The sequence below is a fragment of the Chanos chanos genome, chromosome 8 (genome assembly GCF_902362185.1).
Source record: "Chanos chanos chromosome 8, fChaCha1.1, whole genome shotgun sequence".
NCBI lineage: Eukaryota > Metazoa > Chordata > Actinopteri > Gonorynchiformes > Chanidae > Chanos > Chanos chanos.
In genome coordinates, this window is record NC_044502.1 from 22,714,026 (window position 1) to 22,740,063 (window position 26,038).

Genomic DNA, 26,038 nt, shown 5'->3' on the forward strand with positions numbered 1-26,038 from the left:
TAGTAGGCAGTATGTTACAAAATACAGGCAGGCAGGTTTCTACAGACTACAACAGAACAAACACTTAGACTGTGATTAAGGTCTCAGAGTGAATGTGTATAGGAGAATAATTAAAATAATTATAGGCTAAAAGCTATTGTAATGTATGTCAGCCATTCACACACAGGAAAAGAGCAAAAATACCAATTTAACCCATTAAAACTGAAGTGAACTACTCAGTCATGTTAGGGTAACTAAGCAGTCTAGACTAAAACCAAAAGGACCTGAAAGTTGTAAACTTTCGTAAAGTTGTGAAAAAAATATGTAAGAACAATATTTCAGGCCAGACTTTATCAATTTTAGCTCTTTTTTTTTTTTTAAAAATATTTTAATGCACCATTAATAAGGGTCCAACGTATTAATACAAGAGAAATATTGAAAATAATATTAAAATAATACATCAAATTGGAAGGAAAAAATAAAAACAAGGTAATTGAATGGTATGTATGTACATTTTTTTTCTTGTGGTTGGAAAGTAGGACATAAGAAGAACGTATTTACAGAATGGAACGTGTGTTTCTACAAGAAACAAACACCTCTACAATATTTACACGCATTTCTTTTCATTTGTTTGTTTTTTCTTTTTATCATTATGCTTCTGAAAGTCAGTGTGTACTGAGAGACATCTGCAGGAACTATACACATATTACAGAGATTCCTCCCAACAGGATCCAAATGCTAATAGAGTCTTTTGACAAGTTAAAACGTTTCAAAAAGAAAAACTATAATGAGGAAATCAGCTATCTGACACACACTACGCAACACTGCCTGAGCTGAGAACTGACTACTTACAGACAAGAAGGATATATATCTCCCTCCTGTTCATGTGACCACACTAAAGACATCAACCTGAACAGTCTCTTGGTCTGGATGAATCCTGTAACTTGGCCTGGATGAGTCCTGTCACTCACACAAGATGCTCCTGCTCAGCATTAGTGGGGGTGGGAAACCTGCCTGCCCAGACTTTTCCACCAATGCAAAAGGGGATCTCAAACTTAATCATGTTTTATATATAAACTGGACTTAAAGACTTCATAAAATGTCTTTTGAAGAGTTAATGTGCTACTAAAAGTAACTGTGGAAGTGTATATTTACCAGAGGAGAATGAACTCCATTCAATCCTCGTCAGTCTGCAATAAGTTTAAACAATGGTTATGTCTTCTGATACTGTGCCAAAACACTTAGGCAAAGATATTCTCGTGTATCATTTCTAAATTTAAATGATTTCAGAGCAAATATTAATACAGTAAAAGAAAACACTACATCAACTTTATTCTCTGGAACACTCCAACCTTATAAACCTAACATAAAAATGCTAAAATCATTGGGCATCTAGTGGGTGGGTTGGTGGTCGACTGCTCTCTTTGTCAAAACACAGGCTGTTAAAAGGGGAAGGGGGAGGGTGGGTTCACACAACAGTTATAAGGACTGTGCAATGCTCCCATGGGTCTGGGCATGGCCAAGAATACCTCACATGGAGATGTCGACAGCTCTCAATTTAAAAATGGCATTCATGCACAATACTTTAGCCAGAGGTGGAATCTGAAAGCCATCTTCCTCCTATGCGAAACCCAGCATACCTTGAGTTTTGTAGCACTTTTAAACATGGAGGCTTTAATGCACCTGCGAGGAATGGTGGCTTACCGGGGATTCTTTTGTTTGGTGTGAAATGGACTGAGTGTGATCTGAAATACTGTTCCTCTATGCTTTAGCAAAATGTACAAGATGGATATTACTCTGAATGCACACCCTGCTGCTCAGGCAGCCAGTCACACAGCTCAGGCAGCCAGTCAGACAGCTCTGGCCTGACATAAGACACCCAGTAACACCACAGAGAAGCACTGGCTCCATCTGGAAGGAGAAAATGTTTGAACTGGGCTGGGCTGTTGGGTGGGACCGAATGGACATGGAGGCAGGATCGAGATCAATATGACCAAGTAGTTAAAGCCTCTCCAACTCCCCATGGACACATTCTGTCCTCTGGTTAATGGTGTGTCCCCTCAACAACTGTCAGAGTGACATGTGTGGCTTTTCCCATGTGTTCATGTGTTAAAAGCAGGAGTGACCGTGCACATGCCTGACTGCATGAACTGGACTTTTATGCCTGTTTTTACCCTGCAGATGCTCAGCAGAAACGGCAAAGTCAGAGTGAGGATGTGAGGAAGTTTTGGCGTTAGGGAGGGGCACGCAGTCAGGGAGGTACGGAGGGGCATGCAGTGAGGGAGGGAGACAGGGCTGGAATGAAACCTGCCCGTTCAGCTCTTTAGTTGAGTGTTCCACGGCAGTTCTCTGTGCCACACAAACAGGGTATTTTGTTCTCTTCTATGGGGAACTTGTAGTCGTAAGTTATTTCTTCATTCACACCAATTGGCTGCTTTGAATAGATGACAATTTTCTTTTGGGACTCGATGGTGATGACCTTGGCGTAGCAGTTAGGCTGTGAAGATGAAGCACAAGAAATTACTTAACCCCAAGCAGTGCAGTGTCTTCTCAAACCTAAAAGTCACCTCAATGATGAGACAAACACCTTACAGTGGATCAAAGCTAAATATGAAACATGCTTGAGGTAAAGTACAGCTAAGCCTAAGGCTGGATTTTCACCAAACATGCTAGCAGAAAATGGTAAAACTTAATTTACATTAAACATGCTACGGGAAACTGGTAGAACTTTATTTACATTCAACTTGTTACTGGAAACTGGCAGGACATAATTTACATTCAACTTGTTACTGGAAACTGGCAGAACATATTTTACATTAAACATGCTACTGGAAACTGTTAGAGGTTAATTTACATTAAACATGCTACTGGAAACTGGTAGGATTTGAATGACTCTGATGCCAGTGGCACTGCTCACAGGACAGGGCCAGTGAACAAAGACATGGCTGAGAGAGACAGCACATAGCACAACAGACAGCACACAGCACAAACTCAGCACACATGAGGATGTGATTAAGGCCCAAAATGAGTATCTCAATGTTGTCAAACCGGAAGAACTCTGTGACTGGAAAAACAATGACATTTCTGAGAATGTAAGAACGTGGGATAAAAATATGTTTCCACAGAAGGGTGTGCACCTTCAAACACATCAGCTGGTACAATGCCTACAGCCTGGATGGTGACTAGAGGTTTTGAACACTTTGATGCTAAAAAACTTCCAGAGGACATGTTCTTAACACAGTCCTCAAGAGAGTCCAAAAGAGTGCATCTGGCATTTACTTCTCAGGAACGATGATATCAGCATTTTTACAGTATATATAAAAAATAACATCTTTTTTACAGTAAAAATTAATAGTATTTTTATAATAGGTATATACCTATATGCATCTCCTCATATGTACATTCAGCCCACACTTAAAGCAAAGTCTGTACTATGGAATTTAAAAAGCCTTAGTAAATGCATGACTCCACTGGTAAAACAGGATCAATGACACATAACTGAGCAAAGGCAGCCTAACATCTCAAGTAGATTTGACTGTTGTCTACTGGCTGAACGGGAATGTCATTTTGATGTCTATTTGGGCTAACTTAGAAGACTATGCTACAACTGTGATTCAATATCTGAAAACTATTCACCAGATCTGAGGGACTACCCAAAATCAAAACTAAGACACATCCTCTGGTCGGCCTGACAGACCAGGCCTGACATTATATTTGACACCTGTAACCTTTCGTCCAATGAAAAACTTCCTACTGTAAAAGGGCCAACAAAACAGACAAAGTGGTGGGAGCAACGGACACCGGGACATGTAGCTAAGGGGATCACTGTGTGAAACCAGCCTCATCCAGGTTGGCAAAATCCATCACATTCCATGGTCAAGTGTGAAGGACTTTGAGTAAAAACAGAGCTGTGCTGAAAGATTCAAGTAAAGCAGTAAGGAGCTTATGATGAGAGACAGTCTTACGCAAGAAAAGAGGTGATATTAAAAAGCGACAAAATGGAAGAAACACATCTGTAACAGAGATTTTGTTTTTATAAAACACAAAGGAGATTATTAGGTTCTTTACTGCGTTACGTTGCCCTGTTACAACAAGGTGAGAGTTGTTGTAATGAATGGCACAGTTGCGTGGTGGTCATGTGTTTGTTGAGACTGAACAGGGAAAGTGACCCAGTGACTGGAGAACCCAGTGACTGTGTCTGAACCCAATTGCATGCCCCAAGGTTACTACATAAGCAGACCAGAGACCTCTTTCCTCCAACATAGGGAGTAATAATTTAGTAACAATTAAAGTAATAATTAATTAACAGTCAAGGTCTCCTTTGGTACAGGTACCAGCTTAATAAACACATGTAAAACGTACTGAACTTCTACAGTGAAATCTTCAGTGTATATGTACCTTCTATCATGCTGTATCTTCAATCAGGCTACAGCGACCAACAAACAATACAACTGCTTTGAGCTAGAGGTAGCAATGTTTGCGCGTTGGAACTTTGCTGTCAGTGCCACAGGAATAGGTTAAAACCATATCTATCTGGTTTTATGGTAGGAACAGAAGAGTGACGGAATGAAAAACTGGTAACTGTTTCCTTTTAAAAAGAAAGCTTAAACATAAGATGTCCGAGGTCATTACTTCAGAAAATATGCTTAAACATTGTCACATTACCTGTTGATAGCTATGGGAGCATGCATCTAACTCTAGCCGTATTAATGAAGGAGAAGCATTAAGATAAGCATGATCCATGTGGCCTTGATTTGTCACTGCAGAGCCACAGTCTCCACCTTGACTTCTCCTTATTACTGTGTTTGGGCAAGGTCCTTATGTAATGGCCATGACCCCACCTGTCCGGCCACAGTCGGGGCATTGAAACAAAAGGGTCAATGACCTTACGTGTGTTGTGCTGTGCCCCTGTGTTTTAAAAATGCTCCTGCGTTAAGAATAGTTTGTACAGAAATCTCTGTTACAGATGATAATAAGATGAGACGGTTAGCGTCGTGTTTTATTTATTTTGGTTTTGTAACAGTATTTGTGTTGATTGAGAGACAATAATGCCTTAACCTACGGTAGTTTTAAAGAAAGAGCAGACCTGATCTGACCATAAGTCTTAGGTTTGTGTTTTACTTACAGTGCAGCAGTGGTTGATGAAGCGTGCCAGGTTTCCACACTTGGTAGCGTCAATGATGGTATCGTGGTCAACACGAAACAGATAGCTGCTCCCGATGCCTTCCTGGGCATAGCGTTTCTCTCGATTGTCAGCAACCATCTGACAACATGAACACAAACTCATTAACATATACTCATGCTGTTCACTCTACTGGGTCTTTTCTGATTCAACATCCCAATACACCATCACTCCATGTCACAGCACACCTTTACTGCACCTTTGCTGCTGGCACTTTTGCATCCTCGATAGTTGTGTTTATTGTTAACTGTATTTTATACTTTACATTGTTTATTTTCGTACTTATATTGCTTAGATTCTGTACTTTTTTTTAATCGCTGATATTTATATTTCTTATATTGTTGCTGATATTTAGATTTATATTTTTCACATTTCTTACTCTTTTTTTTGTTTGTTTTATGTGTGAGTCTTAATATGAATGCACCAGGTCAGGATGACACAACTGCAATTTTGTTGTGCTTGCACAATGACAAAGTTCTTGAATCTTATCTAACCAGGACATGGGCCATCCTAGCTTGTCAAACAGATTACTGGTTATTACATACTTCTCTACTCCAGGAGTTTACCTGTCGAATGTTCTGGCCAACATACTCTATGACCATCTCATCTGCAGCAATAGGCTCCATTGCGAATAAACCCCACTCATGGATGCGACTTCGTCCAAACCGCAGCTTCTTCTTCCGGAACTGCGCAAATACACACACTCAATGAACAGGCAAGAAACGTGCCACCTCTGTGCATTATTTAGATGGTATTTTCTGTTTCCTCTCATGTATTGTACAGTAAAGTAATGAGATAGGGTTAATGAACAGCGGTGAATATCCACACTGCAGTGTGGTTTACGTGATGCATATTTAACTGTACTGACACTGGCCAGGTGAGTGTCATGTTTTACCTTGAGCTGATTCAGTTTCAGCAGATCAGAGTCCATAACTGCCTGAGTCCCAATGGCACTGAGCAGACGTCTCTGCTCAGATCGCCTCTCTGACAGCAAACGGTTGGAGCCCTGACAGAGAGGGACCAAGAGAGAGAAAGAGAATATTCACTTTTGTTCTGGGTGTTTTTGAAATCATTTGAACAAATACTGAATGATGACAAAATACTGCATGCCAATATGCAGTCTAATCTAAAAGGTATAGTAGTTCATTTAAAAGGTGTAATAGTTCATTTAAAAGGTGCAGTAGTTAATTCAAAAGGTGTAGTAGTTTATTTAAAAGGTGTAGTAGTTCATTTAAAAGGTGCAGTAGTTACGTGATTATTTGCAGGTGCCTGAATAAAGTGACTGGCAGCTGGGGAAAAGTTTCTGTGAGCGGTTCTTTTGTCTGTGCAATCAAATTATCAGCTATCATCCCTACTCCAATTCAATAGCCCAAAAGACTATGACAAAAACTAACAATGGTATTGAAATTATAGTATCATGACTTCAAAACCTGCCCTGAAAATACTGTCCCAGGGCTAGAGCACTGTTTTCGGGGCTTTGAGCATTTTTTGGTCACTGCAGTCATTCTGACTTGGTGGACATTAACACCCATCTGACCCATTAACAGGCCTTGGTTCTTGACAGAGACATGGTGTATAGTCTCTGAATCACCCTAGGGTAAACGTCCTTATCACACACTGCACAAATCAGACAGAACTTGTGTGCAGCATAGAGTAAGCAGGTCTCAGGCTGTGAAAATATGAGCTTTCACAAGACAACTCTTTAAAAAAAATAAATAAATATTTTTTTTAAGTTCAATTCCATTCCCAGAGACCTGCTAACCAAAAAAAGGGACAGGCAGGAAGTAAAACCACATGAAAGTGTGATTTATTCTTCATAAGAGCATACTGCAATGTCGTAGTCCACTGCTTCCTGCACAGCTTCAGGAAGGTCAAGGTCAAGGTAAACGTCCTTCTCCTTTCGACTAATGGCGTAGTAGCCTTCGCTGCGGGCACAGCCGGTAACATGTTCCCGCAGCTGTCCATCCGCGGTCTTCCTCTTCCGTCGTGGGTTTGGGATGTTGGTGAGTACAAGCCAAATGTCAAGGAACAACAAGGTAAAGGGAAAAACTCAAACACTAAAAAAGCAACAGCATGCACACCCGACAGTGAGCTTCACAATCAGAAAGTTTAAACTAACATCAAACAGGGACCTGTGCTGTCAGGTCTAACTGTGCATCTTTAACCCCAATAACCACTCTGGTAACGTTATCACTGAACATGACCATTACCAACCCTCCCAACACTGCTCTCTCATTTCCAGTGAGGATATTTGTGTGTGGGACCCAGTGTGTGTCATTGAGCCAGTCAGTGCCACGGTCATCCTGCAGCAGCTTCTCATACGTGCTCTTCAGCAGTCTCATGTCCTCCAGGTCCAGGCCGCTGTTCCAGATGTCGTACAGGATGGTCATCTGCTCAAACTCGCTGCGCTGCTCAAACACACGCCCAAGCTCTGCTGCCGCCTGCTTCGCAGCCTTGCTCTGGGAGGAAGGGATCATCCCAGCCTCCTGGAGGAAGAGCCGCTCACTCTTTCTCACTTCATCCTGCTCCATGTCCAGATGGTCATCCAGAGCATAATCAGAGTCACCAGAATCTGACTGAGAGTCTGAGAGTTCGCCAGGCTCCAGCTCTTCAACGTCCACATCCTCCTCCAGATCCAGCTCCTTACACACACACACACACACACACAGACAGAAATTACCATCTCACTGCAGCTGGTGCATGCACTGTAAATGACACAGGAAGGCAGAAAAAAGGACACCTAGTGATATATAAGGACACCCACTCATATGGGTTTATTCTAACTTAAGACACGTTTCATAAATCAAAGGCATCGCGAGACATATCTGGACGTGCTGGGCAGAGACACTGTCCTACTGCATCTGTATTAAAACTTAAGTAACATGACCATGTGAGACTTTACTTCCATGGCCATCTCTGACAGGTGTGGCTAATCAGTCTGTCAGTAACATATACCATGACAGGCACAGATGTCAGGTATGAGCCAATGTATGGGTCCCTGGATTACTCTCCTGTCCCTATACAATAATTAGGCCAAACATGAAATGATGTACTTCACATGGCTTCCATTCTCATATCATTTGAGTACGCAGCAAAAATAGAACTTAGAAAAGTGGAGAGTCATGTTATGAAAACATCATTACAAAATTCTCCACATGCCACATCTAACAATTTTTTGCACTAAAGGAAGCATTTAAGAAGATGACAGAAAACAAAACACAATAAAAACAGTTTTTGGGTGACACTTTAGCCAAAAATTAAAATTATTTTTGTCCTCTCGCATACTGACCATATGAATTTATTATTTCAAAATATTTATGAGTCCTGCAGTCATTTCAGATGAATTTATGTTTAGACATCTGTAGAGATGTTTATAAATACATGTTTAAATGGAACCAGTATGGAGCACCTAGGTTAAAGGTTTTGGGCAGCTGCGTCCTCTCAGAATAGAGAGAGAGAGAGAGAGAGAGAGACTGACTATCTCAAAAGTCTGGCAACTGAATGACAGACAGGATGGTGACATAACAGAGGCAGTCACACTGGATGAAGACACAGAGTGGAGAAACCTCACATGCTCCCAATGTTCCAGACACAGACACACACATGCCCCCTAGATCTTACTACTGGTGATACAATCATTCTAAAACAATCATCTACCCAAACCTCTAACTTCTTCTTCCTCTGTTTCTTGATCTGCTTGTCTTTTTGTTTCTTCATTGGATGAAGCTCCATATTTTCTTTGTCTTTCTTCCTCCTCTTCTTGTTCTCTTTTGCTTCCTCCTCCAGCTGAAGGTCCCTGCTGACCAATCCCTTTCTTCTTTTTGGGGTACCCTGGGCTGAGACCTTGGTCTCTGCTGTGTCTCTTGCCTCACACAGTAGGCCCATCCCAGACAGGCCTCCATACACTTCACCAGCCATCTGAAGGTCTCCTATCACCTCCTCTGGCGCCTCAAGCACACCGTGGTGGTTCAAGTCAGCGGGCAACAAGAGGGTGGGGTCCTGTTTTTGGGCTGCTGTCCTTTTGTGGCCGGACATGGGAGGCACCGGAGCCACTAGGGCAGGAGGTTTGCAGTAATTGTGCTCCTGCAGGACAAATGTTCCCTCGGGATTTATAAGCACATCGCGGGGATGGGGTGAGAACATGTCACCTTCTTCCTCCTCCAGCCGCAGCTCCTCTGCTTCGTCGGAGGTCTCTGTTTCCTCAGAATCCTGTGCTTCAGGGTCCATCTTCAGAGCCACGTCCGCCAACACTCGCAGGTCAGGTGTAGGTGCTGAGGCAAGCTGCAGCAAACTGGACACACCCAGCTGCTCCCTGAGTCCTAGCCTCTGCCCCTGTTTTTCCTGCTCCTTATCATCTTCGTCCTCCTCATGCAGCACAGCTTGGGTAGGAGCAGACGCAGGCAGGCTGGCGGTCCGTGGGCGTCCGCGGGGACGTGCTGCAGGAAAAGGGGTGGGATCCTCAAATGCAACTCGGACCAGGGAAGCATGATCCAAGGGAAGGTTCTGGACTGTGCGGCAGACAGGTGTCATGGGGACTTTTGGTGAATCCTTCCCAACCACACGACGCAGAGGAGATTTGGTAGGAGGCATCTGCTGACTAGTAGGTGGACTGTGGCTCTTTTTGGGATCGTCGAGGCATAGGGTGCGCACAGGTGGGGGAACTGTGAGAACAGTGGAGAGGGACGGGGAGGGAGAAGGTGTGGTACCCTCCCCTGGACGTGAAGCAAATGGGAGGAGCATAGGGACGGGTTTAGTGGATGTGGGTGGGGTTGTGCTTGTGGACATGTTTGGTGAGGTGAGAGTAAGGAGGTCTGGAGGCTGCCCCTTGGCAGGGGAGAAGAGAAGTGATTGAGGAGAACTCTCAGTAGGAGATATATGGACATCAGAGACAGTGGGAGCTTGGAAAGATGGTTTGGCATCACTCCCCTCCATGGAGAAGGAGACAGTTTTTCGACGTTTCTTCAGAGGTGGCAGGAGGAGGACAGGGGAAGTTGGGCGAGGGGCTGCTGGGGGAGGCCGCTGATCTCCCAAACAGATTCTCTCCACATTCTCTTGTTTGGCTTTGACTGAGATACAGACATAGAGACATAGAGAGTGAGAGACAGAGTGTGAGAGAGTGTGCAGATTCAGCATTTGAGTAAATCTTATTCTGCCAATCACCCTCCATACAATTCTTCAAGACACACAGTCATTTTGACTGACCTGCTTTGACTTGGTGCACACGGGAGGAAACATCCACATTTGGAGCAGAAGATTTCTCCCTGAAAAGTGCAATAACACAAAAAGAGAACATACACTGACGAGTTAAACAGGACTTCATTGAATTCAGTCTTTTGCTTTAATGTATTCTCTGGTAGGCACCTTCATCTGTAAGAGTAATGTCCCAACCCACTGGGTAAATACATTCATAAATTATTAATAACTCTTACTGCACAGTTTGAAAACACAGAGGTTTATAACTGTCCCAATGAAATTGCCCTGAAACAAGTCAACTGTTTAGATTTTACACACAGGAAAGTTTGTGCAGTGTCTGACTCACATTCTCTGTGTGCTGTCCTACAGTCAGCACACAGTCACAAGACCAGCTCAAACACTACAGCAGAGTGTGTAAACATGGACCTACACCACACCGATGACAGCTGTTTCCAAATACATCATCTGATAAGTCACACGTCACTAAGCCTTCTGACTAAATATTTGACAGGTCTATGTTTCAGATGACAGTTAATGTTTCGAAGCATTAGGTGGCTCAGGAGAAGATACCAAACCAACTGTGCTTGATGGGTAATCTTCCTTCAACGCCTGTCACCATTAGCACATACCAGCTCAGGTTAAATGTAACAGTACTGACAAGTTCAGACAACACAATCACTAGAGCATTGTAAGAAAACATAGGAAACTGAGTTAGGAGGGGACTTGATAAATGTGCAATTCTAACAGATGCTACAAGTCTAGAGGGGTGCGACATTGACAAAAAATGATATCTCTATATTTTCTGGGATTCTGTCGATAACAAAAGTAGACCATACTTTGCATCTTTCAAAAATGTGTTTGTAAAAGTCTTATATTGTACTAGCTTGCTCTTGTTAATAGATAGCCTATTAATTGTTGCTTACTAATGATATTAGTCTAATGGAAACAACATATTTAAGGAAAACAGGTCTTATTTATTTACTTAAACCTGAAGCATTCAAGTAAAAACAATACAAGAACATTGAAATCACCAGTGCAAATATTACTGAGAACAAACAGTTTGCAGATGGTGAATCAAGTTAATTGTCAAGCTGTCTTCAACGGCAATCAATTTCCAACATAGTTTGCAGACTGCCGTCTTTTGAGCAACATCTGTCTTTTCAAGGCCTAACCATCTCGTTTGGCCTTGAAAAGACAGATGTTGCTTGCTCAAAAGACGGCAGTCTGCCAACTATGTCGGAAATCAATGCCGTTAAAGACAGCCCGCCTCACTTACTGCAATGTTCTGTACTCTGGCCTGCCAGCTTCTAGTACCAAAAGTCTTCCGCTGGTCCATAATGCTGCTGCTAGAATTCTGACCAGAACAAGGAAGTTTAACCACATTACACCTGCCCTGGCTTCCCTTCATTGGCTCTCAATTCATGCAAGGGCAGATTTTAAGGTCTTCTTATTACATTTTACATGGGCTTGCGCCTTCCTACCTATCCAACTTAATTACACCCTATAACCCACCTCGCACTCTGCGCTCTCAAAATTCTGGCATATTAGACGTTCCAAGAGTTAAAAAGAAGTCCGCTGGTAACTGAGCCTTTTACTACTGCTCTCCCTTCCTCTGGAATGGTTTACCTATAGAAGTTAAGGAGACAAACTCTCTCCATACCTTCAAAACCTGCGCACGTGCACTATTCTATCCTACTAGGCTATATTACGCTCTGATTACATGGACTCTCAAGGTGTGTTTTTGATTGTTTTTTGCAAAGTGAGTGACACTCCATAATGTCAGCTTGTACAACATTGAAACAACAATTTCAATATTATCGTAGACGATACATATCACACACCCAATATAAGTCTCAACAACGTAAAAAGACAATTAGACGAACCGTGAGGAAAAAAGAGACACTCATTGTTATCAGTCAGCTGAGGGCTTGCTTTGTCAGTCAGGGACACAGGGGTGGTGGTTTGATCAGAGATTGCTGTGCCATGAATAAACATTGTTTAAAAAGACAAGTCTGTTAGGCCACCACCCAAGACAGCGCTCCACTGCTTCACACAACCACCACTGGGCATTCTTCTCAAAGCAGAGAGATAGCAGAGTGATAACAACAGCCTTTCCTCAACACAGCTCTGCCAGTTCGCTTTAGGAGGACATTTAGTGAGGGGCCAGAGAAGTAAGAACAAACCAACACTGCATATGCTGCATTAGGTTGTGTGACCCAGCGTTTTATGACACACAATTAATGAGGAACATCTTCAGCTCAATAAGCTATCCAATTCTCCCCTGTTCACAAGTTAGATACACTTTCATCTGTGTGTCACATGAACAAAAAAACAACAAAAAAAAGGATCATACCCATCTTCCTCTTTTTCTGTATCCACTGCCACACTATCCATTGTGGACTCATCCATGGTGTCCAACTCCTCACTTTCCCCTGGTCGCTGAATTTCCTCTTCATCATCTTCATCTGAGGATGAGGAAGAGCAGGAGGAGGAAGAAGTGCTTTCTGAAGATGAGGAAAGGCTTTCATCATCGCTGTCTACACTAAGGGCTTCATCTGAGAGAGAGAGAGACAGAGAGGGAGGGAGAGAGGGTCACACACACACAAACATTGAAAACTAGTTATCAAAATCTCTCCTTTGTCTATCTAGTGCGTACTGCATAAAGTTTGACTGCATTTAAGAGGCTTTGGCCACATTTCTCTTTAAAAGTCAATAAAGCATACTGAAGTGAACTGAAAAGAGAGAGAGAGAGAGAGAGAGAGAGAGAAGAGAGCGTGGGGTATATGACTTGAATACAACTGGATCAGTAAGCCATGTGATTTCTGTTTGCCAAAAAAAAAAACTACAAAATGGGACAAGCTGTGCTTACTCTCTGATTCATCCTCTTTTTCACTGTCGTCATCTTCATCATCCTCCTACAGGGAAATCAGCACAAGATGAGAAACACACCTGATAAAATCACAGTTCACACTATTGTCCCTATGCACTTGCATAAGTCACAGAATGCAATGCAGTGAAGTTATTAGATTATGAATGTCTCTGAGAGGCAGTCACATACACACCGAAACACCGCCATCTAAAGGTCACAGTACAGAATGACCCGGTCATCATATCAATCACAGTCCTTCAACACTTACACACTTAACACTTATATACTCTCCCCAAACCTTCCTCAGTTTAAGCAGAAACACACAGACCTTGTCCGAGGAGGATTCATCAGACGTCTCCTCTCCTTCACTGTCCAGGTCATAAGCTTTACGGGCCTTCGTTCTCTTCCCCCTCCTGACCGAGTCCCTGTCCGGACCAAGGTCCTCTCCCTCAGCCCTGGCTCCAGTCCTGTCAGCCGCTTTGACCTGAAATGCATCTGAAATGAGAGACAAGGGCAGTCAAGGAAGAACCAACTAACAATCTGAAGGCAAAGGCCAAACCAAAAAAAAGAAGATTTCTAGAATAAAACTCTTGCTGAGAAAGCAATTCATCTGAGAAAGAGAGCTGGACTCACCATCATCTTCTTCATCAGGTCGAGCAGAGGGTCTCTGACGTTTCGGTTCGTCTCCTTCATCAAACTCCTGAGGTGCCTTCCGTTTCACCTGGCAAAGATTTTACCAGTCATCACAATGGGTGCCATAAAGATACCAGTATAATCACCGTTCACCCAACCCTGTCAATACCTCACACAATGACCAATATTTACACTGAAAGATAAACAGGTTTTTCCCCCCATGCTAAACACATAACAGTACACAGCCAAGTCTCTCTGTGTTTCTTATGGTATACATTAGAGTGCTACGGCAAATTGTGATTCAAATGTTAGATTAGACATGTCACATTCAACAAAAGTATCAAATATACTTTGAATCATTTTGAAAACAATATTGAAAAACAATGTACTCAACAAAGTGAAACTGTCTACCAGTTTGCTACTCCATCTGTTTAATACAAGCTGCACATAAACTGCAATAACCAGTGATGCACTAGAAATGACAACACAGACAGAAATTGACAGAATTATTTTTCAATACGACTGAAATTTCATACATTAGCTGTGTCTCTCACAATCCACTTACTGGGTAGGATTTATATTGTGATATTTCTGTGCTTTTTGCTGAAAAATCTGACATTGTACGATCTTTTGGGTACTGATTTTGTAGAAACGGCAGAACAAATAGCTTAAAATTTATATTTAACTATTAAAGCAGGGGTGTCAAAATCCGGTCCTGGAGGGCCAGGGTCCTGCCAGTCTTTGTTTTCACCTCTTTGTTACCTTAGTTACCTCTTAGTCACCTTGAAAACCTGAAAACAGGTGTGCTCTTCAGCCAATCAGAGATTTTATTTAACTGGCTGACATGAAACACAGCAGGACTGTGGCCCTCCAGGACTGGATTTTGACATATGTGCATTAAATGATGTAATGTTTCAGGAGGAAAAAAAAAATGTACGTAGGCTCTATTTGGTACCACGCTCACGGAACAGTTGGACTGCGTTAAGGCGTGTTCGCCACACTGTTTCTCCCATGCATTAAGTAAAAGCTGGATGAAGATGAGCATTAACCTGATTTGTCTCCCATTTCATTTCTATAATTACTGTCCCGTTTAACCAACTCAAGGCAGTGAGTTCACACACACACACACAGCAAGTACTCTACAGCAGACTGTCCTCTTTCACACACTCTACAAAACACTGGCTGGATCAGTACATTTAAATTCAGCAGAGTCAGTCAATGTGGGGGACTGTTTTCTGTGTAACCATCAAAGCATTTTCATCCATCTATGGGGCAGAGTTTGCGCATCATGGCTAGTTTACACAGAGAGTCTCACTGTTACTGTCAGGAAACACTCCCCTCCTCCAAGCAGGAGAACTATTCCTAAAATATTTTACTCCTCATTGCAACAAAGTTAAATTCACTTATGAATGGGGTTTTTCAGCTTAGTTCTGCACCATCTGAGGCAGTGAAATATCAACATATTTTAGCCTTTTTTGGTCTTAACAAAGATGCCAATGTGAGAGTGACTTTCAGCATGGCAGAGTCCTGAATTTCATTTGAATTTTGACATATTTCCATTTATAAGGTGTCAGACACTGGCTACCCAGTTTGTTTAATCCTGTCAGGTGCTCTCTGAAGGCTGGCTAAAATTACACTCTGATTAAAATGCACCTTTTCTCAAACACCAGTCAAGCAAGCCTATGCTAATAAAGTTTTACAAATTTATGACCAAAGACACATTAATTACAGTGAATTGTAATTAAATTACAATTAATTTAAATATTTACTGGCAGCAGTAATGGTGGTAGGAAAGAGAGCGGTACCTTGAAGGAGGGCAGGCGGAGAGCTCCCCGGAGAGAGAACCCCTCCATACCTCCACTTTTAGCCCAGTCCACCAGAGACATAAGTGGCTCCCGTGGGCGACTGTTCATCTTGTCCTTCTCTTCCTTTTTCTCCTCCTCCCGCAGTGTGGAGACACCCCTTACAACATTTTGGAATGGCTGAGAGCAGACACGGTGTCAATGACAAGTCAGAAAAAGGAAATATTCAGACAGGTGGTTGTAGCAGTCAATAGCAGGCACTGTTGAACAATACAATATTTAGATAAATTTTTCACATTCATTAAACCAGGGGGTTTTCACCTAGGAGGTTGTGAAACCCCAGGGCTTTGCAGGGCGCTGCAGGGCGTCATGAGACTGAGGAGCAGCGTCAATGTCAAATAAAAACTGACATTGTTAAAATCTCTAGGGAGTAATTGGGGAAAATAATCTAGGTTTGAGTGGGCTGGCTGACAGAAAAGGTTGGGAACTTCTGGGTTAACCCAAGACCTTAATCACAGAGCATAAATTCTCACATACAATACATGCACATATGCTTATAGATGTGTTGCACTACATAAGTAGAACCGCATGCATCGCTCTGTAGGAGTTTAACTCACTCCTCTGACAGCTGTCCCTACCTTCGCCTTCCTTTCCTTACGTTCCCACCACTCGTCAAATGTGCCAAAAGCGATGTTCTCCACCATCTTGCGGGTCAAGTCTCTTTGCATGATGCTCTTCATCTCCTGGATTAAGGCAGCCAACACTTGCTGCACTGTGGTTTCATGGGGGTTCTGTCCTAGCATGCCCATTGGCTGGCCTGCTGCCCCAAACTGGGCTCCATCAGCAGACAACGTCCCAAACGGCGGTGGGGGGTAATGGGAGGGGTAGTGTTGTGGGAGGACATGTGGTGCCCAGGGGGAGTGAGGGGGTGGGATGCCATGATGGTGAGGGGGGGGGAGCTGAGCGGCGTGGGGGTCTGGGTAGGCGTAAGGTATGTGGGCAGGTATATACCGATGGTCCTGGTCATAGTGGCTGCTGCCTGAGCCATCCTGGTCCATGTATGACTGGGCTGGATGGGGCGGCAGAGCGTGGGGGGGGGGCATAGAGTGGAGATGGTAGGAGGGCGGGGGCTCGCTGCTCTCATTGGTGGAGGACATACGCAGCTGGTGCAGGCGGCTGAGCATCTGCGTCTGCATTTGGAAGGACATTGGCGCTCCGCCACTGTACTGGGTCATCAACTCCATGGAGCTGGTGTAGTCACACATGTGGTGGGGAAGGGGAGGGGGGTACTCTGGGTGAAGCTCCATGTGGGGTGGTGGAGGAGGGATACCTGGAGGTGGGGGTGGTTGCAAAGAGAAGCCAGGCAGGGGTGGTGGGGGCAGGTGGGGAGGGTAAGAAGGTATAGGTGGAGGAGGCAGGGTAGTGCTGAAATGCTGGGCAGTGTCAGTCATAGGTGGTGGAGAGCTGCTAGAAGTGTCTGCAGTCTGGGTGGGGAGGGCAGACTGAGAGGTTGGAGTTGGAGATAAGGAAGAAACAGCACTGCGATGTGGTGTTGCCCCAGAGATGGTGCTTTCATCTTCTTCATCCGAAATCTCCATGTCCTCACCGGAAGAATGAGAAAGTGGCTAAGGAAAAGAATGGAAAGGATGAAGAGAAAGGAGCAGGTGAGTGAACCTTTAAAAAACTAAATGACAATATAGACAACACATACAACCTACTACAGAGCTGCAGAAAGGAATATGAACTGAAAAGATTCTGATTGAAGGCATTACCTGTGCCTCTCCATTGTATGCTGGCGGTGTGTGGGCACCTACTTTCACGTGCGAATCAGCAGGTGCAGAAAGGGATGGGTCCTCCTGGAGGTGCCCTGACCCACAGACCGGGGTCACAGCTTGTGGAGAACTGGTAACCAGGCCTTGGAGTAGTGGAGTAGAGGAAGACGAGAGCTCAGGAACCATATTCTCTGTGGGGCTCTTCCTCCCACTCCCTCCTCCCTGCTTTTTACCCCTGCTGCGTCTGCCTTCTCTCTCTCTTTCCCTTTCTCTCCTTCGGAGCTGGCCTCCGTCCATCTCCCCTCTTTTCCGATGTCTGTCCCTCTCCCCATTTTCCTCTCTCTGTTTAGCAGACCTGCTTTCTTCTATGACTCCTCCTCCTTCTGGTTCCAGTATATCTCTTCTTTTCTTCTCCTCTTCCTTCCTCTCATCTTCTTCATCATCTGAAGTCAGGAAAGAGAACTTGGCCTTCTGCTCCTTCAGTAACATTTCTATGCGCGAGTCCAGACTGCTGCTGTGGTGTGTGAATGGCAAACTCTCATTGGTTGAGTCAGGCTCTGGGGAGGAGTCCCGCTGTGTGAGCAGCGGAGAGGGAGAAGAAGAGGGGAGGTGGTGAGGTAGGGAGGTGGAGGACGGAGAGGTGGAGGATGAGGGGATGGCGGGAGGAGGTGAGGATGGAGGAAGAGGGGTGCGAGGGGGCTGGGGAGGTGTGCTGGGACGGCGTTTGGGTTTGGTCCACTGCTCCTCTGGTACTGGGCTCTCATGCCTAAAGTCCAGCACATCCAGCGTCTCAGCCACAGCGGCGGCGATGACTGAAGCTGGAGGAAGGGGAGGAGGGGGAGGTGGGGGAGGTGGCAGAGGCACATGGTGCGATTGTGCCCTGTAATTATTATCTGCTCCCCCGCCTGTCCTCTCCACTGTGCCAGTCCTGCCCTGCTGTGAGCGGAACACAGTGGATGGTTCAAGTCGGGAGGAGCTGTTCTCGTGAGCAGAGAGGTCTTTGGAAGAAGGGTAGACGGTATACGAGGATGACGCTGGAGGTGGGGAGAGACTGTTAGAGGACCGATGGCTGGTGCTGGAATGGCCGCTGTAACGAGGGTCTGAACTATTGCAGTTGTCTCCGTCCCTGTCCCGCTCCCAGTCTCGATCTCGGCTGCTCTGGCGCCTATTCCCTCCAGCCCAATGATGGTTGTGAGAGTGGTGGTGGTTACGGTGTCTTCCGTGATCTCCAGAGCGGGAACCAGAACTATCTCGCCGGTACGGCCGGCCCTCCCGGTCCTCTCGCCGCTCTGTATGATGGGAGTGGTGTGAATGGTGGGAATGGTAGGAGGATTTTGAGGAGGTTGTGTCTAGCTGATGGTGATATGAGGAACGTCTTGAGCTAATCCCACCTCCATAACGCCCCCCTGAGTCTCTGTCTCGTTCCCGTTCTCTGTCTCTGGAACCCCTCTCTCTGTCTCTGTCTCGCTCTCTGTCGGAAATAGGGGGAGGTTCGTACTGAGGGACTGGGGGTGGCAAAGGCTGGTGTGGTGGCATATGGACCCCCCCTGTATTTGGATACGAGGGGTAGCAGGGGTGTTCATTCAGGCGAAAGGGTGCAGAAAGCGTGGGATAACCTGAACGTCCCCTGTGGAACATCGTAGACTCCTGTGGGGGAGGAGCCAGATGGTCATCATGGTAACGAGACGACTTGTGCCCACCAAGGGAGGATGAGGAAGAAACCACTGAGGAAGAGCAGGAGGAAGATGCCAGCATGTCCTGCGCAGGGTAACTACTGCTATAACCACCATGCCTGTGAATGAGAACAGAAATAAAGCACTCAATGTCACAAAAACAATCCTAAACACTGGAACCACCACACCAGACATTCAGAGTGCTGATATTGCATTTAAAACACGAAGTGCCACAAAGTGCCTACATCGAACAACGAAAAAGGTTGGTGTTTTTCAAACCCCAAAATCAGAATCATGAATACAGCGTTTGGCATCACTATGTGACGGTGAACAGCAGCTGCTCTTTGTGTGGCTTTAACACCACTGAAAATGAATGTAGAACTTTTGGACAATAATCATTCGCTGATGTACAAACTCATATAGGGATGATCTAATCTAAGAGAAGAAACACGCTGATGCACCAGCAACACTAAACATGTGAATCTGAATGAGCACCAGTCTAACAGCAGATCTGTCACTGAATCTAAGCTCCATGATTATGCTGATGTAGGGTGTTTGTGCGACATTTGGCAGTGACAACTCAAACTCCTCACAAAAAGCCAGAACTAAGTTGACAGGGACGTAGCCAGGTCAAGCGTGAGGGAGAGACCATTTCGGGTTAGGCAGACTGGTTCCACAGAAGAAATATCCACAGGCTTGCTCACGTGACTATTCACCAGTCACTGGTGTTTCTATTTAATGACTGCTACCACACAGTTGTCTTGCTCATGTTCATCACATTACATCACAGATGTGATCTGCACTCCATGTTATGGTAATAGGCGCTTTCGCACCGGAGGAACTTTTCCATAGTTCTTAGAACTGTTGGAGAAAGTACCCCCTTTTTCGCGTGTTCGCATCGCAGGAACTTAGAACGATTATAGTTCTAAGAACTCCGTTTTGAGGGGCTTTTTTAGCTCCTATTTCAGGGTAGGTACTTTCGCAGCGCAATAGGAACCTTGTGACGTAGGTGTAAAACCATTGGTCCAGACGCAGGTATACGATGATTGCAACCGCCATTTTTAAAGATCCGTACAAAATATAAAATCTTGGAACGTATTACATTTAGTTTTTGATATTCGTGTCCAAAAATGTCTGGAATTGTAGGAGGGGAGACATGGTTTTTATGTTTTATTTTACCGGTATTTTATATCTCCCGACAATGACCATTTCTGCAACGTCCAATGTATATTTGTACATTGAAGAGGTAGTGTACACTCCGCTTCGGTAGGTGCTTGTGTGTCCGCTTGTGTGGCTGTGATCCGAATTTTAACCTGAAATAAGTATGCGTTTATCTATCCTACGATTTGAGGGCTGCGGCGGGGAAAAAGAAAAAAACAAAACAAAAAACAAAACACGATGCTACGAGCAAGCGTCAGGCACAAGCGCTATGCTAGCATCCGAAAACTACTATGCCTACCGAGTTATTCACTGCTATTGCGGTGGTAAATGCATAAATGCAGGGGGACATTTTATTCCATTGGACAGGGTCTGTCGCCATACAGTTTTATTTTCGTTAATGAGAAGTTATATGTCTAATGTGCACTCAATATTTCTGTCATTCAAATTCAATAAAACTGGTTAATTGTGTATACTGTAGTCTTGTTTGTCGATTTCTTTTGCCGCAGTAATGGCATTTTTTCCCTTTTGGAGGTATTTAAAAGGTCTTAAAGGTCATTAAATTTGTACTTAAAAATGTGCAGCTATCCTGGTTAGTCGTAAACAACAGCTCTTCGCTGCTGTACCGTCTGCCGGCTTACGTCACTTCAGCGTTCCTACTGGCGGTGCGAATGCAAACAGAAAAAAGGCCCTAGAACGTATGTAGTTCTAGGGGAAGCTCCCCAGGGGGTAGTTCCTATCAAATGAGACCCTAGAACTGTGCGGTCCGAAAGCGCCTATTGTGTGACAGTACAGGTACGCATGCTGTACCAGTCCTTTCATCTCTAACCCCAGTAGTGACATGGTTCCACCTGACTCCAGGGTCACATGACTGATTAAAGCCAGGCATCTATGCAAATCAGTACATAACACGTTCAAACCAGACAATGTCAGATGAGAATGATAGGAAGCTCTGAGTGTGGAAAAAAGAGTGATCAGTTTCAGATGTGACAGGGGAAGCATGTGCTAACCTGTCCTCTCCACCCAAGGCGGATTTACCCCACTGCACATAAATACAATTCCAGATGGGGAGAAAAAAAAGAGGTGAAAGTAAATAACTTATAATTAATCAATAAGTAAACATCACACCTCAAAAGCGCTTGACAAGGCTTGACAAGGGAGACACTTGACAAGGTTTGTCAGAGTGATTTTTGACTCTATATACATCATTCTTGCTGTTTGTTGGGATTACGTAGATACAGCAACCATGATCCAGGATGAGACTGCAAGCACACAGTAACAGGGATGACTGTGAGCAGACAGTAACAGGGATGACCGTGAGAGGTTTGTCCACATGATTAATCAACAGTACACATAGATCAATGAACCTGTGTGCCGGAACCAACCTTCCCACAGAGTAGCCTGAATCATGAGAGAAGGGTGTCCCAGAGCGAGGGGTGTAGGGTGTGCCCCCTCCCTGTGAAGAGGCAGAAGAACCTGGGGTGTAAGGCCCCCCCAGTGAGGATGGTGTTGTATCCAGCCGCTGCTCACTGAAACCTGTGTCCACGGAACAAGGAGTGGTGCTGGCGTGGTTGAGAGGAGGCAAAGCAGCTGACACTGTCATTTGATCTGTGGACAGGCGTCGTCTACCATCAGAAGACTAGAGAGAGGAAGACAGAAAATTCATTTAAGGGGAGGTAAAAAGAGAGAGAGTGAGTATGATGTTGTGAACCACAGAGTTGTCACAAAGAGGTAGCACAAAAAATGAACAGCTCAAAAGGGAAAAATGAAGCTAAAAACAAAATCAACAGCATGGTGCCAAACAGAAAGCCTGAAAACCACAACAGGAGAGCAGAAAAGCCAAAAAAGCAGCTCTTGTGTTTATTGCACAGAATGAATGACTGTCCGGTTGGCTGACCGTGTCAGGATGGCCAGCAGTCAGAGGCTGCAGTCTCTCTGCCAGGGCTTTCCCTCCAGTGGGTACTGTCTGAGGAGTGTAGGACCCGTTCACTATCAGGTCATAGTACTTCATCCGCTGCTGGCCTGAGCACAACAACAATAATGAACACAATGAGAACCCTGTACAGATACATGTATTTTTACATGCCTAGGGTAAACCTTACAGCTTTCACTTCTGTAGGTCACCCTGAGCAACATGGCTATGCAATAGTGAGTTGAGAACAGTGACAAAGGCTGAATGCTGAGAGATCAGATGTGGTACCTCTGATATCAAGCTGGGCATGGATGATGTTACCCATGATCGAGGTGTTGTGCAGGTGTTTGACTGTGTCTTTTGCCCCCCTGGTGCTGGTAAACACAACACGAGCAAGACCCAAGTGCTTGCGGGTCTTTGGGTGGAACAAGATCTCCATTTCCTCCACCTCACCAAACTTGCCACATATTTCTGCTAAAAAAGGCTCTTTGATGTTGTCATTCAGCCGGGCAAAAGTCACCTCCTTCAGTGGAATGGGCCCCACATAATACTCATCCAACTAGGGGAAACAAGACAATTTAAAACCTTAAGCAGCTGCAGAAAGGCTTTGATGGAACAGAGAAACAATCCAGTTGAAGAGTAATGGGCTACACTGTGCCCATGAAAAAGCCAGAGGGCACCTACCTTAAATTTTGGCACAGGCAGAGACAAATCTGTGTGCCTGGACCAGATCCTGTGTGGTCGGGGGTCACGTAATTCCCCCACAGGAGGAAACCCTGAATCCTGGGTGAGAGACAAAGAAGTCATAAGGACAGGATTCATTGTAATCCAAACACAGTATTCCTAATCCTAATCACAATATTACCAGACATTTAACCACAGTTCACACAAACTCTACATTTGGTTTTTAAACTCAATGTTCTGACATTCAAACAACACAAGGTGCTACACACAGGAACACTGAAGTGAATGCCATCATATCTGTAGATCTTCTGGGTGACCCTGCGGATGGCTGGGTCTTGAATGAGCTTGTAGCTCTTCCACTGCAGGCTGAGAGCACGCTGTGTGTCCACCCCACTGTCTGGATCCATGCTGTCACTACAGACACTGGAAAGCACATATAAACAATAATTTCAGCTGAAGTGTTGTCTTTGTTACTATGCACCCTGCAAACTTTATGTTTCTGGCTCAAATCCCCATAAAAACAACAACTGGAGGAATTTCTAAAATTTCCCAGTCAAACATTAGAAATGACATTGATAACAGAGTTTGACACCTAACGTTGGATATGTCGGGTCTCAGACCTACTTCACAATAACATAATACCATTTCAGACATTCACAATTCTTAATTGAATGACAATTCTTTAATAAATGATTGTTCAAATAGTGATTATTATTTAATTCTGGGTTGTGATTATCCAAATCACTGACACATTACTATGGTTCAGTCTGAAAATGAGAACTCACATTATTCAGCTTGCTGGGAATGGTCAAGCTAACTCTCCGGCTAATAGCTATCTAATTTAATGGACAATCTCACCATGGTGACGTAGGGGTGTCTATTGAGTCATTTATACGGGCCAACGGCGTTTCAAAATAATACATTCATGTTAAGGCTTACCTTACATTAGTACAACTGTTTAATGGTCTCGACGGTGACAACACTGGAATACATGAGCGACTCGTTAGCTAAGCAAGCTAGCTATGAAACGCTTGCTAGCTTAGCTGACTTGCTAACTGATGAACAGCTCGACACAATAGTGATAAAATTTTAAGGCGTACAGACAGTCATAACGAACAACAAGCGATCTCATACCCTTCATCAGTTAGACTAACACTGTTCTTCAGTTAAAAAGGTAATCACACACTAACATTGCAAATCAGACCAGAAAATCTGAACCCGCTTCTTTCAGGACGTTTAAGCGCCGCTATAATGAAGGCCTACTCTCCAAGGCAAAAACAGAAGATCCTCAAAATAACATCAGCTCTGTCTCAGGTTTAAAGGCCAAAATTCCCCCCTGGAACATTGTCGCGGGCATTCCGGTGCAATAGGGAATCGCCAGAACTTGTGTTGTTTCACTTAAAACCTATGTTTTCTCCAAAAATGAAAATAATACTGTGAACGGCTATCGCGTAACTAACCTGGAAGCCTCGCCTGATCTCCATCAGTCACTACAAACAAAACCCTCGTGATTCTTAATAACACTTTCGGCAAAATTTGTAGGGTTTGTTTTTCTTTGAAGGAGAAACAAACAATTCTGTTAATAAGTTTGACGTATATTATATTATCAAAATTTATTAAATGGAATGAAACAGCTTTAGTAATCAATGTGTGCTTTCATTCAGACGAACCGGCATGCTCTCCTATTGTGGCGAATGTGCTATTGACAGTCTAAAATGTGGCAAATAGTGTTGTGAACAGAATTAATTTATGCACACACTCACACACATTTTTTCACAACTTTTCAACTTTCAACATGTATACAAATGACTCGTAAGAGAAAGGTTAAGTCAGATCATACATAAATGAAGGGAATGTTGAATAAGAATATCTTAAGCCTATCAGACATACTAAAAATGAGGAAATGTGATGTATGGTTCGCTGTGAATAATCACAATTAATTTGGCTGAACTTGTTGAACATTTTTACATCTAATAAAGACTGTGTTAGGTTTTGGGTATTCTGTAGTTAATTAGTGGAAGAGAAAGTCAAAACACAGGAAAACATGCTGATGGATATTTGAAAGCCCTGGACTGTTTGTTTTTGCTGCTCTTCAGGCCATTAAAAAGACAAGTGACATTATCCATTGTACCAAGAACCATTATAGTATAGCCAAAACCCTGCTACTACTGCCATGAGGCTAATATACTGTATGTTCACAAGTGAATCTTTCAGCTAGGATATATTCCAAGCATACACCAAATCCAGAAAGAAACTGTTAACTTTTTTTTTTTTTTTTGCTTAAATGCTTGTCTATCTGAGGCCTCAGATGTGACCCACACTGAAAACATGTGAACTGAATTTAAGAGGTTGACCCATAAGCACAGAGTAAAGATATCAAGCAGATGGGATGATTCTGCATAGAGGAATGGTTTGGGGAACACCTGCTTGGAGGTGAGTGAGAGCATTAGTTATGGACTACTGCCCTCCTGAGGAAAAACAGCTCTGCTATGCAGGTTTACTAATGTCTAACTGAGGTCGACAGTGCCATGGCTTCCTATGATTAAAACTCTTCATCTGTCTTTCTTAGTCTCAACATGCTGTGCCCAAATGTGTCATACCAGGGGCCAAGGACTTCAGTTAAAATAGATGCTTGGATGGTTATTCATGCCTCTGGCTCTGTTTAATCCTTCATCTCACACATGTGTCGCCTGAGGCTGATATTTTCCCTCAAGAGCCCCATTGCTTTAAAAAACCCTCTCTCTCTCCGGCTAATACAAACATCTAGGATAATAGATCAAGGCCAGCTTCTCACTCGCTTTTGGTGCAGAATGCATATTTTCATCCAGTGTGGGTTACATTGCCATAATTTCATACTTATGAAAAGTGTGCAGCGCAAAATGCATGACATGATGAATGTAAACAGCAGAAAATAGCATTACTCTCCTCCTACAAACCAATTCTGATCCTATTTAAAGAATAACGTTAATCATAAGTGTAGAACACGTATGTTTAATAAATCATTGAAAAATAAATATATATTTGCCATTTGTGGTTTACTGTTAATTGTTGACGGAAAACCATTCTTATGCTGTAGTTGTACTCCGTTAGTGTTATTTAGTGCGATTTGCGTGAAGAACGCAATGCCATATTTTCAGACGGTCTGCGTCTGAGTATGTGCATGTGTCTGCCTGCGTGGAGC

At 43.8% G+C, this 26,038-nt stretch overlaps 1 protein-coding gene across 1 annotated transcript; it reads right to left on the reverse strand.

The window, feature by feature from the left end:
• Nucleotides 1-371: 371 nt before the first annotated feature.
• Nucleotides 372-24,332, reverse strand: setd1a (SET domain containing 1A, histone lysine methyltransferase). Its single transcript, XM_030781179.1, has 21 exons — nucleotides 24,318-24,332; nucleotides 23,127-23,280; nucleotides 22,858-22,956; nucleotides 22,462-22,732; nucleotides 22,159-22,283; nucleotides 21,647-21,900; nucleotides 17,431-19,222; nucleotides 16,297-17,283; nucleotides 15,662-15,838; nucleotides 13,857-13,944; nucleotides 13,552-13,718; nucleotides 13,224-13,266; nucleotides 12,708-12,909; nucleotides 10,364-10,422; nucleotides 8,825-10,227; nucleotides 7,413-7,803; nucleotides 6,990-7,168; nucleotides 6,057-6,167; nucleotides 5,728-5,847; nucleotides 5,105-5,242; nucleotides 372-2,476 (listed from the first exon to the last, which is right to left on the reverse strand). The coding sequence occupies exons 2-21, from the start codon at nucleotides 23,262-23,264 to the stop codon at nucleotides 2,303-2,305; spliced, it is 6,918 nt and encodes a 2,305-aa protein (XP_030637039.1). The 5' UTR covers nucleotides 23,265-23,280; nucleotides 24,318-24,332; the 3' UTR covers nucleotides 372-2,302.
• Between the last annotated feature and the right edge of the window lie 1,706 nt (nucleotides 24,333-26,038).

Bases quoted from the DNA above. Each gene is read 5' to 3' on its own strand.
- setd1a (XM_030781179.1), bottom strand. From the start codon at position 23,264: ATGGATCCAGACAGTGGGGTGGACACACAGCGTGCTCTCAGCCTGCAG. The intron at 22,733-22,857 runs GTAGGTGCCCTC...TGTTTCCCCTAG, and splicing joins TGCCTGTGCCAAAATTTAAG to TTGGATGAGTATTATGTGGG. The intron at 17,284-17,430 runs GTAATGCCTTCA...TCTTTTCCTTAG, and splicing joins CATACAATGGAGAGGCACAG to CCACTTTCTCATTCTTCCGG.